We start from the raw sequence: 15,060 nt of genomic DNA, 5'->3' as shown, positions 1-15,060 counted from the left end.
CCCTCGAGGTCGGCTGCCCGAGTCCGAGGCTAGGCTCGGGTGAAGCGTGATCGAGTCACTCGTATGGACTGATCCCTGACTTAATCGCACCCATCAGGCCTCTGCAGCTTTATGCTGATGGGGGTTACCAGCTGAGAATTAGGCGTCTTGAGGGTACCCCTAATTATGGTCCCCGACATTATTGTTATTCTATTCTTTAATGTTCATGATAATATTATGGTGTTAATTGGAACATGGAGCTTAACTTGAGAATACAGTGCACCACAAGGGTGGAATGGGATGCCCTTGGCCAAGTAATTAGGAAAGTTGGGGAGAGATTACCTTACCTGAAAGGGACAAGCGGGGAGGCGTCGCTGTAGAGTATAGGGAGATTCTCGGGTCGGACTGTCTGTTTAGCTTTCCGGACGGGGGATTCCTATGCTTCCTTCTTCCTGAATCCATAGCGGGTTTTCTCGAACTAGTAGAACTTTGGAAAGGTCTCGTAGTGTTACCCTGCCTCATCTCCTCGGTAGAGATGAATGGGACATCTAGACCTCTTGGCAACTAGATCCCTTGGCAACTGGGTAACATGACTTGTGGGTAAAGGGTACAACCTTTGCAAAGTGTAAAACTAGTATACTAGTCGTGCTCGCGGTCATGAGCAGCTCAGGACTCTCGCATGATTAACTTATGGAATTAAACTCAATTTGTCATCTGCATCGCATTGTGGTTTATTATTAATTTTGATCTACTATTACTTTGGGTTGGTATACACTTACATTTAGTAACTGCTAATAAAATTTGACCAACTTATTAAAAGCAATGCTCAGCTTTAACCATTATTCGTTGATCAGCCTTACACTACACATGAACTCCCACCTTTGGTGAGTTCATGCACATTATTCCCTACGGCTTGTTGAGCTATGATCTTTTGTGAGCTCACCCTTGCGATATATAAACCCCCCCACAGGTGAAGAGCAGGTAGTCCAGGAGGAGGTCTACAACGAGGAGTATGAGCTAATCTAGGTGGCGTCTCCTAGTCAGCTTGATGGCGCTAAGGAATAATTATTAGTTCGTTTTATTGTTATTATTTATTTTTGTAAGATACTTCCGCAATGTAATAATATTTGTGACATTTATCTCTATACACTTGGTCATTATATGTGTTGTTTTTCTTTGGCGCACATATGAGACGCATCCAACTTTATCCCTTAAATCCGGGTGTGACAGTAAACGAGATTTCTGAACCCTTAGATCATAACCGTATGTCATATTTAACATTTAAACCCTTCCGCCATCCGCTCGTGTAGTTTTATAAAAAAAGCTCTAACAAACCACAATATGGTTGCATTATGATATAACAGACCAGTAGGCTCGCTTGCGCTTAGAGGGTTGCTTTCACAAATAGTCCATTTGTTTGGTTGTTGCACAATGGTAACCTAGTCCGCATGTGAGGAGCCAAGCTTCCTGTATACTGGCTAATTTAGTGCATAGGCTTTTGTTTGGTTGTTTGCATTAGTGTATCTAAAACTGATATATCTCGTGTTTGGTTGTCTGCATCAAAACGTGTACTGAAGAAGAGTGTATAATTGATTCTTCAAATATCATACAACATGTGTGGCATAGTTTTACTCACAAAAATCTCATGAATATGAAATTGGTTCGGTGATTAAATCTTTTATCTTGGAGATATAATGGAAATAAAAATGTTCTTAGGTTGTGTGTTGCTGCATGCACTTCATATGATGCGGGTATACATAGTTGTAGAGCATCTCGCGTGGACCTAGCCGACGATCCCTTTTTGCATCTCTCAGCTTGTATATCTAGACAAGGGAACCAAACAAGATGCGCTTTAATGAGGTGTTTGGTTTAATGAATCACTATCTAAAATGAAGTAGTGCATCATGGGTCCATTCCTCAAATTTAGTGGAATGACTTCATTCCACATATTAGTACTAAACAACTAACTATGAGGAATGAGGTGGTGATGGATTAACTCACTTCATTTCACAAACCAAACAAAAAAGTGAGGAGTGAGAAGATGATGAACTACATCATTACTTAAACCAAACACTCCATAAATGTCCGCGGTGCAGCTGCACGTCCCGAGAAGTTGAGCTGATAATGAGTTCTAAATTTTACACTATAAAATTTAAAAATCAAATCGGGTTAATATCAAACTCTATTTTTATTTATTTTTTTATTTAGAGCTCTAATAAATTGTAAAGAAGCAAATCACGCCGATTCTGTTGCCGCATCTGAAATGGAAACTGTCAACTGGCCACTATAATCTCTCAGATCGTCAATGGCGCACGCGAAAGCCGGAGCGTCTCTGCCGGTGCCCAACGTGCAGGCACTAGCTCAGACTTGGCATGGATCAGGCGAGCCGGTGCCTTTCCGGTACGTCAGGACAGAAGAGATCGTCGCCGGCGAAGTCGTCGCCGGCTGCGCCATCCCGGTCGTGGATCTCAGCAGGTTGCTTGACCCGCGGTCGTCCGAAGAGGAGCTCGCAAACCTCGGCTCTGCCTGTCAGCACTGGGGTTTCTTTCAGGTACGTATCCGTACATGATTCGCCATGTTCTGACCAGATTGATTAGACACTGTACAGCGCACGCGCTGCTTGTGCGCAGCTTATCAACCATGGGGTGCCGGACGAGGTGATCCAGGACACGAAGAAAGACATGGTGGAGTTCTTCAAGCTCCCTGTGGAAGCCAAGAAGGTGCACGCGCAGGTACCGGGCGGCATCGAGGGCTACGGCCAGGCCTTCGTCTTCTCCGAGACCCAGAAGCTGGATTGGGCGGACATGATCTACCTCATGATTAGCCCCAAGGAGTCGCGGGACCTGAGGTTCTGGCCCACCCGGCCTCCCTCCTTCAGGGACTCTATCGAAAGGTACTCGGCCGAGACGGCGAAGGTGACGGCGTGCCTGCTGCGGTTCATGGCCAAGGACTTGGGCGTGGAGCCGGAGCGCCTCCTGGAGGAGTTCCGGGGATTGCCGCAGAGCATGCGGACGACCTACTACCCGCCGTGCAGGCTGGCCGCCGATGTGCTTGGCCTGTCGCCGCACACCGACGCCACCGGCCTGACGCTGCTGCTCCACGTCAACGACGTGCAGGGCCTGCAGATCAGGAGGGACGGCAAGTGGCTCGCCGTTGACCCTCTGGACGGTGCTTTAGTCGTCAGCATCGGCGACATACTGGAGGTAAATAATAAATAGTATTAGTAGTAGTAATAATAATAATAGTAGAATCTCATAGCAACATCCTATATACGAGTACAGGTGTTAATGGGATCTATATTTTACGCTACAAAATTTAAAAATCAAATCAAACTAGGATCGAACTTTATTACTATTTATTTTTAAACTAAAATAAATTAAAGACTTAACTTATTGTGAAGAGACATTTAGTGTCTCTTTGGTTCGCTGGCTAATTTACCACATTTTGTCATACTTTTATGTCTAATGTTAGTTCTTTAATTCGAACGACTAATTTTAGACAAAATATGACATAGTTAGCCACAAATAAATAGACCCTTAGATCGTGATTCATTACCACACCTAGTACCAAAGATATGGATGATAGAAGCAGACAGTTGACAAAAAAAAACTCTGATCTTCATCAACTCGTGAGCTTTGCGGCGTGCAGATTCTAAGCAATGGGAGGTACAGAAGCATTGAGCACAGAGCCATTGTACACCCGGACAAAGAACGCATCTCGGCGGCGATGTTCCATCAGACATGCCCCAACACGACGGTCGGCCCTCTGCAGGAGCTCGTGGAAAGAGACAGTGGCGGGGCACGGTACAGATCCATGGACTACATGGATTTCATGAAGGGCTTCTTCGCGGCCAAGCTCGATGGGCGAAGGAGCCACATGGACGCTTTGAGGATATACTAGTCCAAATGCTGGATGAATCATGTTCCTGTCTTCATAATGAATTGGACAACTAGTAGTAAAATATCTAAGGCTATCCCCAATAGTTCCTCTATCTTTATCCTCTATCACATCCCGTATTTTAGGTAGTGTTTGGTTGAGGAGCCGAGTAGAACGGAACCGTTCCATCCCCGATTCTAGGAACGGAGCCGCTCTGTTCTGTGTTTGGTAATCTGGAACGGAGCGGTTCTGTTTTTTGTTTGGTTGCAGAGTGAATGGAACGGAGCGTGACTGTGAGAGCGGGATTGGAACGGAACGGCTCCGTCCCATTGATTTTTTGGAGCGGAATGGTTCCGGATCTGAGGAGAATATTCTCTAATTAGAGTCATTCCGTTCTAGTTACTTTGTAACCAAACAACAACAAAACTGGGACAGAACGGTTCCGTTCTACTTAGCTCTTCAACCAAACACTACCTTAATCTTCACTCTACAAACACTGCAAAGTGCAAATAATGTCATCTACAATGTAAAACCCCTATTTACCATGGTACACTGAAGATATTCTCACTGAAAAACAAGGCAACTTGTGATGCATATTTAAAATGAAACGGGCACTGCATTTTTCGTTTTACAGCCGTCTGTTACATGACCTTCTTGTCCTTCCGCACTGGAACCAGGACAAACTTCCAAGCTCGAGTGTTCACTTTGTTGCGTCTGCCAACCACATGAAATTCAACTAAAAAGCATCATAATCAAAAAAGGTAATGCAATTACATCTTGAAAGGGCAGTGTAGAACCACAGAAACAACCATAGCATTACAACATGTTTGACTTGTCTACATATAAATTGACTGGAACTCTAATGCACAGTAATGTATCTTTCTGAGAATCTGAACCTAATCAATTTGCTTAGATTACATTAATACAACTGCAATGTTGTTGGTAAGAATCCAAAGGAACAATACAGACAATAAGTGATAGATTATCACAGGGGGCTGCACCTGTTGCGGTTTGTTATTCCACGCGAAGTTGGAAATTTTCTAGAAAAAATTGCACAATGGATGCAAATAAGTATGGCCAGAGACAGAGAACAAAGATTTGTGGCTCCTAAATTACAAAAGGAAATATTCAAAATGTCCCAAACAAGCCTCAGTCCAACAGTAGACTAGCTTTCAAGAACAAACCAATTTTATTCAACTTTCCTGGGTTCTGCTTGAGGCTTCCAGAGACCAAGACGGTACTTGTGAGCAAAACTCAAAATCAACTTCCTCTGCATTGTAGGGGAATAATTAATAATTTAGATTAGTAAAGATGCTCGTTCTCAATCTTAACATTGATGCTTTATAAAACAATATTTACATAACTAAACGGTAAACAATATTTAAATCAAGAACCAATGTTTGCAATAAAGATCCAACATGTCTTAATCCACCAGTAAATGTTGCAAACAGAAATTAGCACATAGCAACATGTTAAATGGATTTTGCTTTAACCTAGGGTCCAAGTAAAACAAGATTTGGTTAAACATAGATAGGAAGAAACATTGACATTAAAAGCCTGTTTTTCCTATTGTTAGTCTAAATGGTCTAGTCTCTTAAAACACTATACTAACGCTACATGATGGTACACCATTTCTGTTTAATCATCCATTTATCCTGTTTAATTTACTGTTTAACCCATTTAATCAACCATTTAACCCGAATAATGGCTAAACATTAGGTGGCCAACTGTTTACCATGTGTTTTTACAAGTAGTAAAATAAGGTGTTCTAACCCATTTCTATCTGGTTTTTAAAGATACAAAAAATATACATGAAAAACAATATCCCAGTGAGATGAAGACTTAATAGTATCATTTTTAGATTTAAAAAACAGTATGTGGCAAACCTAAAAACTTTCAGTAAGTAAGATATATATATATATATATAGTTTTGTTAGAAGGTAAAACATGTCTTCCTAAACCAATCAATCCAAAACCAATTGAAATGTTGAGGGCCCAAACAACGCAATCTAAATATGTGCAGTAAATTTGAAACTTCAGTAGGTACACATGTAACTGTAGAAGCTACTGCTCCAAACATTGCTCAGCACATTACTTCAGAACTGAAAATATCTCACAAATGATGGCAATGTCAGTAAGGAGGTGTTAAATTTCATGGACAAAATTATAAAGTAATGCATTTCCTTTCTTTAGAGTACAGATAGTCATTTCCTTGGAAACATCCAAAATAATCCAAGGAATACCACACGTATTTCATTATGCTAGAATTGAAATGACTAAAGCAATCATCTTATTGCCTTGGAGTTAGAAAAAAACAATGAAAATGGCTAGCATGTTATTTAGACCTCAGTGTTTCAATTCTAAAACATTCATGCCGTGATGTGGATTTCAATTCAAGTTTAAGTTCCTAGTGCCTGAAACAAAAATGCATGGAAATTTCTTAGACACTGGTGTTATTGACTTTCATGTGCTTCAAAAACATCATTATGAAAACCCAGATTGGTCATGGTCATGAACTCATGAACATACACATGAGCGGAAGTTCATCTCAAAGTAGCAGGCTAGCAGCGCAACGTTACAGCACATTATTGGCATCCATATATTCCTTACAATCATATTGAATATAAATTTGGGTCCTGTGCACTCTCAAGATATCATAGCAAAAAAATAATATTCGAGAAAATAACTGGAGAATTTAAAGACAAAAAAGAATTGCTCATAGCGTTAACGAATGTCAATAACTTATCACATTTTTCATTCAGCATTAAGTATTTAATAAAGTTTAGATTATGTTAGGAGACCAATATTAATATTGTAACCTCGTTGGCCCCTTGAACTTGTAAAGTGATAGGATGCAATTAAAATTATGGTCTATAGTTTTAGTATTTTTAACCCCAATCGGACAAAATATCAGTCAGAAGCAAAATATCCCATTAACTTAGTTTTTTCATCAGAGTTTTTCAGATATCATGGCTGCTCGCTAGATATAGGATTTAATACAACCTAAGGATACCATTGGAACAAAACAGTCACTAGATATTAGACTTGACTAATTTGTCCTAAAAGCATGTCAAGTTCAACTATAGACGTGCAAATTGCCTACATGTTAGGCAACCTAGCTATATGGCGAGAAATAATTTGTATGTCAGCAACGAAAAAATAATGCAGCACCTCTCCGGCTCTCCTCACTAACAATTGAGGAGAATCTACTAACTCAGAGTGGATGCAACAACCTAATAAATGTACAACAGCAGCAAAGCCTTTGACAAAAAAATGAGAAATTTGGAATTCTGCCATTATGAAAAACGGGATTCGCTACTTTGCCATCGATCGGATGGGCTTCACCTAAATACCATTATCAAACTTGACACAAACGTTATAATGCCATTTCTTCGATTAATAAAATCAAAAAATAAATAGAAGAGACAGGGAGACCATTTGCCCTTGCCCCTGCCTTATCCTCATCCACGCATACGAGCACGACGCGGGAGTCGCCGCAGTTGGACTACAGGTACCAAATGAAGAGAAATCAGGGCATTACATGCTTGCAGGGGATGCCAAGCTTCTTGAGCCGCAGCGTGCGGGCCTCGAGGAGCCTCTGCATGTCGCCGCCCACAGCCTCCTCCAGCTTCGCGGCGTGCGCTTCCACCCCCTTCCCGACGCCGTTCAAGAACTCCACCACGCCGACCTTGGCTGTACCCCGGAAGGAAGGATCCGACTCCAGTCACGAAAAAGAAGCAGCACGGGATTTGTGATGGAGGTCAGGAGGGCGTACCCTGGTAGGGCTGGGCGTGGAAAGATCTCGCCGGGCCAGCGAGGAGGAAGCGGCGCGCGTGAGTGGCGCACGCGAGAGCCATGCGATGGAGAGAGAAAGAGACACTGGAGAGAGGGGCGGAAGCCTTCTGGTGATGGTGGCGATGAGAAGAGCTCGGTGCGGAGGCCTTCTGGTAGGCAGGAGGTGCCCGTGCGCCGCCGCCCTGGAGAACTCGTTGCCATCAGCTTGGATGGAACGGAACGCCTCTCCGCTCTCCGCCTCGTGCCTCCCGTTCGGCCCAACAGACAGCAGCAGGCCGTAGGTCGAGGTGGAGGCTTGAGGACTGGCCTGCCATGGACTAGAATCCTCATTTTACTTGGGTACTCAATAAAATTGAGATCATCTCTGAATAAAAATTGTAATATACCTTTGCTTTTTATCTTAATGCCATAAAATCCATTCTTCTAGGTAGTATAGAGTGGGAGCACCTGTTGTCACCAAATTAGGGTTTCTTTTTGCTCATGCACTTCCTTTAAGACCACCTCGACATAACTTAAGGGAGTGCATTAGAGACACAACAAGGATTTCCCGTTTTTGTACACATAGCACCAAGATAGAGAAATCATGTGAACATGGACTAAACTAAACTATCATGCTTGCACATAGGTTGATATCAATTTATGCATATTCATCAAAAACTGCAAAGCATGATTTACACAAAAAGATAAAAGTTTAGCCATTTTTACTAAGAGCTCTCTTATCGTGGCATATATATATGAAATGAAAACCTACGAATTCGAAATGCACACAACCATGATTAAGCAGGCATGATTATTATCTTGGAAAGCATGGATTGCAAGATCACTAATTGGAAGACATACACCACAAACAATCGCAGAAACATAAATACTCCAAGGACTGCTAGAGCACAGCAAGCCAACTTAAGAGCAATATCAATTGAAAGTTATGCACTTAAGATACTAGGTTACCGTCCTTTGAAGAGCAAATTTTAGATCCAAGTCCTTTGCTTGATTCACCAATAATGATTAAGGACCTATACAACTCAAATCACTCGATATGATCATGGGATTAGAAGTACACAATAATTCAACCTTGGGTCAACAAATAGACAATAAAATTGATAGCTTAAGCATATAGTTCAAATTAACCGTCTTAAGCTTTCCCAAGGTCTCTAGTCCATCTCTAGTTGGCATAGTTTGGTACCCATCTCGAGATGGGTCCATAGAGATCATCTAGTAGTGCCTTGGGTACCCAAATAGCATTTGTGCTGGATCTAGGTGATCTCAATATGGATCTAGCACAAGTGTGTGATTTGGGTCTCCTAAGCGAATAAGATTGAGATAAATTTACCTGCTTAGGAACCTTACCCTTCTTACATACCTTACGTAGATGACCTTTGAAAGGGAAATGTGGTTAATCATTTCCTATAATTAATTTTGGTAGTTGATGACCAACACAAACACATGGACTAACTAGTTTATCTAGATATCATCTATTACAGGTGCATAAGATTCAACACAAACCAAGAAAAAAAATCAGTTAGGGACTCAATCAAAATTGGAGCAAAGAACTTGAGTGTGTTGGAAATTGGCGCACCGGACACTGTCCGGTGCACCAAGGCCATACAACTTCGAACCAGCCACTCTCGAGAATTCCAGGGCAGCCTCCGCTATAATTCATCGGATTGTCTGGTGTGCCACCGGACTCTCCGGTGAGCCAGCGGAGCAACGACTCCCTGCGCGCCAATGGCTCTCTGCAAAAGTTACAGCGATGAACAGTGCCGCGCAGAAGTCAGAGCAGCAGAAGTCAGAGGGCACCGGACTGTCCGGTGTGGCACCGGACTGTCCGGTGTGGCACCGGACTGTCCGGTGTGGCACCGGACTGTCCGGTGCAGCAAGACGACAAGGCGCTCCAACGGTCAACTGCTCCGAACCCTAACGATTGCGTTGACGTGGCGCGCACCGGACAGTGCACAATGATTGTCCGGTGGCGCACAAGACTGTCCGGTGCGCCCATCGCCAGCAGAAATCAACCAACGACTAGAAGTGGTTGGGAGGCTATAAAAAACCCCAACCACCTCATTCACTCCCATCCAAGCCACCTGAAATCTTCATTCATTGCAAGAGCAAAAGCCCAACACTCCAAGACACAATCAAAACAATCGATCCACTCAAAGTCCCCAAATGAACTCTAGTGCATTAGGGCTTGTGAGAGGATCATTTGTGTTCTTTTGTTGCTCTTGTCGCTTGGATTGACCTTTTCTTTTTCCCTTCTTATTTTCAAGAGACTTGTAATCGAAGCAAGAGACAACTAAGTGTGTGGTGGTCCTTGCGGGGTCTAAGTGACCCGTGAGATTAAGGAAAAGGCTCACTCGGTCTAAGTGACCGTTTGAGAGAGGGAAAGGGTTGGAATAGACCTAGTCTTTGTGTCCTCCTCAATAGGGACTAGGTTCTTCGTAACCGGACCTTGGTAAAACAAATCATCGTGTTCACTCGCTTTGATTCTTGTTTGATTTGTTTTCCCTCTCTAACGTTTCCTTGCTAGTATTGATTTGAGTTGGCTCACATACTGTAACGCCCTGAATTTGGGGGTGGAATTTTTTCTTCTTTTCTCTCACCAAATTCGGGCGTTACTCTCTTTTCTCTTCCTGTTTCGCTCCTTCTTCCCAATTTCAAACCAGTATGGTGACAGGTGTCCGTATCATGTATAAACCAAAACCTAAGTGTCATGGGTGTTGCATCATGCCGACGCACATTTCTTTGTCTGATGTCGTATGTTCGTCTTGTTCTATTTCGGTTTTCGACTCGCGATAGGAGTCCATTTAATGGTCGTGCGTGTCGTGAGTTTCGATCCGCGTTGTGATCCAGTCTAGCCCAGTCTAGCCCAGCCCGGCCCGGTCCAGCCCACGCGCCCCTGGCGCCCCTCCTCTCCCCCATGCGCGCCCCCTTCCCCAGATCTGTTTGGCTCATTTGATTTCTCCCGCACAGCAACCTCCCTCTCCCTCTTCGACCTCTCTCTCCCCGTGGTGCCCTAGGGTTTGGAGTCGAGATCACCGGAATTTGGATCCCCGAAGGTGAGTTTTCACCCTCCCCTTCCCTTCTCTCTCTCTCCCTCCCTCTCCCTTCTTCTTCCCCTGCTCGCGCGCACCCCGCACCCTAGCGCCGCGCCGCCCCGGCGTCCCCGCGCCCGGTGAGCCGCGCCCTCCCCCGCGCGCGCTCGGCCCCGGCGAGCCCTCCCCCCCCCTCGCGTCCGGCCTCGGCCCGGCGAGCCCCGCGCCCCCTCGGCCGCGCCCCGGCGAGCCGCGCCGTGCCCCCCGGCGGCCTCCCTGCGCCCGACGAGCCCTCCCCGGCCCCGCGCCCGCGGCCCCCCTGCCCGCGCCGCCCCGGCGTCCTCTCGCCCTGCGCCGGTGGCTCGGCCCCTGCCCACGCGCCCTCGCCTCGCCGAGCCCGCCCCGTCGCGAGCCCCCGCTCCCCGGCCGTGCCCGGCGGCTGCGCCCTCGTCGCGCGCCCCGGCGGCCGTGCCTGGCCCCGCGCCCCACCCTCGGCTGCGCCCCTGCCCCGGCGACTCGCATCCCGCGTGCCTCACGGTTCGAGTGCCTTCGGCATGCGTAACATGCTTTCGCGCGTGCGACCGTAGTCGCACTGCGCTTAATCTCGTTTTAATCTATTTTAAATTGTTTAGTCGACGTGCTGTGTCGCACGCTTCGTCGCGCGACGATTCTTTTAATTTATAAATATTAGTGTGCTGTGTCGCGCGCTTCGTCGTGCGACGATCCATTTTGATTTCAGGTTGTTTATTGTGTGACGTCGCGCGTCCAGTCGCGTGACGTTTCACTTTAAGCTCAGCTCTGTTGACGTATGTCGTCGTGCGCTTCGTCGCGCGATGCTTAACGTCTCTTTATAATTAATGCAAGTGTCTCGTTGTGCGCTCTATCACGCGGCGAGTCGTTTACCTCTTAATTTAATCTAAATGTCGTGTCGGACGTCTCGACGTGCGACCACTCCCTTTCATTCATCTTCAATCGCTTATAATGATTAAATGTGGAACTTGATTTTACTTTATGCTAAAACGTAGTATCCAAATTAATGTCCTTCTGTTAAGCGAGTGGTTTAATGTATAATCATGTAACGTGATCGTTTCTCGACTGTCTTTTTTCTCTTTCTCTCTTAACCTTAATTGCGAGCCCGCGTGGAACGTCTGTTTATTTACCGCATTCTACTGTATGGTGTATTGTTCTTTTGTATTAAATGTGTGGATGTATGTATGTTTGCGCTCGCACAGAGAACGATCCGGTTGAAGAGCCCGAAGAACTCGCAGGAGAAGCCCGTGAGCAGCAGTCGGTTGGTGGAGGCAAGTGTCCCTTGACCTATCTCTGTCCTATACATACTTTAATTCACTCCCCGCATTTCACAGTTATACCTAAGGATTGACTAGCCTTTGTTATCCCTGTCCTTGTTTACCTATTTGGGTTGGATTATTATTGTTTAGCTTTATGCTATTGCTCAACTCTAATCAATGAACATGATGAGAATTATCAATGATACGCTATTTTCCCTTCTTTTATTATGATGTTATACTTGTGGTCTTCAAGGGGGCTCGAGCGGTTTCTCGAGTGCCTCTCCGTAAGGACCTGTCCGTTGGATGACCGCCCGGGAAAACAGTGCAACCATGAGGGTGGAATGGAGTGCCCTTAGCTGAATAATTAGAGGATTCGGTGTGTAGTTTGCTTAGCTGTCGTGTCGTCAATGGGGCTCGGTGTATGCGGCTCGCTCTACCAAGCTTGGGTTCGCCCCTTGGGGAGGAGTGCGGTGCATTTAGGAAACCTAACGGGCGGCTACAGCCCCGGGGAATCTTTGTAAAGGCTACGTAGTGATGCCCTGCTAGGCCACCTAGGTAGTGGTCAATGGGGAGTAGCTCTCTCCGGGCAGAAAGGGAATCACAGATTGTGGGTAAAGTGCACAACCTCTGCAGAGTGTTTAAAAACTGATATATCAGCGGTGCTCGCGGTTATGAGCGGCCAAGGGAGCTCCAGTGATTAGAGATACTTGATCAGAGATGTTTGGATTTGCAGGTGGCAATGAGATTGATGGTTCTTGGTTTTGACTCTGGTAATGGTAAGTGGTACTCTTTCTATTTGGAAAGGAGTATGTTTGTGTTAATAACGTGGGCTAAATCTAAAACTTGGCTTTCTCTAGTAGTAACAATAATAATCTGACCAACTAAAAGCAACTGCTTGACTTACCCCCACATAAAGCTAGTCCACTACAGCCAAACAAGATACTTGCTGAGTATGTTGATGTGTACTCACCCTTGCTCTACACACCAACCCCCCCATCCCCAGGTTGTCAGCATTGCAACCACTGCTCAGGAGAAGATGAAGCCATGGAAGGAGACTTCCAGGAGTTCCAAGACTACGACGAGTTCTAGGCGTGGGTTAGCGGCAAACCCCCAGTCGGCTGCCTGTGAAGGCCGCATTTATCTACGTTTCTTTTCCGCACTTTGATTATTGTAAAGACTATGTGGATGTCTCAGACATATGATGTAATCGACTATTTCCCTTTTTAATACTATTTGAGCACTGTGTGATGATGTCCATGTTATGTAACTGCTGTGTACGTGAATTGCTGATCCTGGCACGTACATGGTTCGCATTCAGTTTGCCTTCTAAAACCGGGTGTGACATAGGTGGTATCAAAGTCGTGCTGACTGTAGGACCGCTAACCTAGAGTAGAATGGTCGTTCTAAGGATTATAGACCTCTGTCCCTGCCTTGACTTTGGTATCCCTTCAAAAGTTGGTCATATCGACCAAACCTATGTTCTACTATATATTATACCTTGCTGAAAATTGTGTTTCATTCTAATCCTTCATTTATTTATGGTTCATTACTTGCTGGTCATACTAGTTCTGTTCTCACTCTTATGCTTGCGGTGTCTTTTGTAGATGGCTCGTCTTAGGCACACTGCATGGAAGTCTGTCATCCCCTTCTTACCCTCTCGTCTCACGAAGCATCCGCTTCGCCGTCCTATGACCGGTCAGTCCAGCCACTTGGAAAGGCTGCATCACCGCCTGCATGAGGAGCAGGAGCGTCGACGACAGGAGCAGCAGGGCTCTTCTTTCTCGCTCCAGCAAGAGATAGAGTCTGTGAGGAGCTGCTCCCTCGTGCTTCCCCTGGAGGCGCCCCATGCACCACCACTGGATGCCCCAGCCCCTGGAGTAGCTACTGGAGGAGACCTAGACGACGGAGGTGGCGACGACAGCTCGAGCCATGACACCGACTTTTCTGCTGACCAGGAGCCAGAAGGATGGGTTGCTCGACCCATCACTCGCGACGCTGCTCGCGGGTGTCACTTCCATGATGCACTCGACACCCTGCTACGTCGGGCACTTGACCGGCGTACTTGGTCCATCGAGTATCGCTGTGTGGTCTACCAGCATAGTCGCGGGGTCTACCCGGACCGCTGGGAGGCGACCTGCTTGGTGCGTCGTCCAGAGAACAGTCTTTGGGGTGCTGAGGTCTGCTGGGAGCACTATTCTATCTCTGAGCGGGACTCAGCTGAGGCGGCCATGCAAGATGCTGCATGGCGTGCGCTTTCGTACTACTACTCAGTGCTCGGTGGGGTAGCTGACGGTCTCAACCTGAAGTATTACCCCCGCCGTCCATCTGGCAGCACGGGAGGCATGATTGTTTCACCTGTTGGTGAGGACAATCCTAGGTTGAGTAGCACAGTCAACCTAGCCGTCGTGCTAAACACAGAGCTAGACCATGCATTAGACGAGCTGAGTAGGGCTCGTGCTGAGATCGCCCAGTTGCGGGCTGAGCGCACAGAACGTCATCACCTGGATGATGGTTCCCTCGCTCCCGTCGGGACTCAACACCCGTACCGCTCACCTCGGCATGGACACCAGTCTTATGGCAATCCCGACTGTAAGACCAAGATAGACTTAGAACCATAGATCGTCAGAGTCAGATCTTGTAATTAATACGAAATATATACGTAGAAGCTATAGTCCTAGCATTAGTCTCGCTCTTAGTTAGTCTTAGTTAGACAGGGCAGTTTGCTATATCCTGTGCATTTATGTTTGTCATGATAAACTATGTTTTATTTGGATCTTTGTAATGACTGTCACCAGAGTGTGGGTATCCCCTGCATTTTGGTTTACCTGTTATGTTAATGGAGTTAGTTATCTAGTTGGGAAGCCTTTTATTCCACTTTCCTCTTTATCTGAGAAGCTGTGTGGTCCGTGTTGGAGATCAGTGAAGATGCTCATCTGTTCAGTGTTGCTGAAGAATTCTATACCCTTTTCTTATGCTGCAAGATTTGCAAGATCAGTTCTGATCTGTGGTTGCATTCTGCAGATGTCAGAAAACAGGCGCAGAGGAGGAAGGCGAGCTCAGCAGGAGCAAGCCGCTCAGCAGGAAGAGGTACC

The 15,060-nt window shown here is 45.8% G+C and overlaps 2 protein-coding genes across 2 annotated transcripts; one reads left to right on the top strand and one right to left on the bottom strand.

Annotated features, from left to right (window-relative positions):
* Positions 1 to 2,237: 2,237 nt before the first annotated feature.
* Positions 2,238 to 4,003, top strand: LOC100501344 (Protein SRG1). Its single transcript, NM_001196093.1, is given in 3 exon segments — positions 2,238 to 2,530; positions 2,610 to 3,182; positions 3,628 to 4,003. Coding segments are annotated over 3 exon segments (1,071 nt in total). The 5' UTR covers positions 2,238 to 2,284; the 3' UTR covers positions 3,880 to 4,003.
* A 583-nt stretch (positions 4,004 to 4,586) lies between these two features.
* On the bottom strand, positions 4,587 to 8,055 carry LOC100274728 (uncharacterized). The gene is made up of 3 exons (XM_008675749.3): positions 7,631 to 8,055; positions 7,397 to 7,548; positions 4,587 to 5,125 (listed from the first exon to the last, which is right to left on the bottom strand). The coding sequence occupies exons 1-3, from the start codon at positions 7,710 to 7,712 to the stop codon at positions 5,045 to 5,047; spliced, it is 315 nt and encodes a 104-aa protein (XP_008673971.1). The 5' UTR covers positions 7,713 to 8,055; the 3' UTR covers positions 4,587 to 5,044.
* Between the last annotated feature and the right edge of the window lie 7,005 nt (positions 8,056 to 15,060).

This window comes from Zea mays, chromosome 3, assembly GCF_902167145.1.
Source record: "Zea mays cultivar B73 chromosome 3, Zm-B73-REFERENCE-NAM-5.0, whole genome shotgun sequence".
Classification (NCBI taxonomy): domain Eukaryota; kingdom Viridiplantae; phylum Streptophyta; class Magnoliopsida; order Poales; family Poaceae; genus Zea; species Zea mays.
Note: the sequence above shows the minus strand (reverse complement) of the source record. Positions and strands in the feature narration are given on the sequence as shown.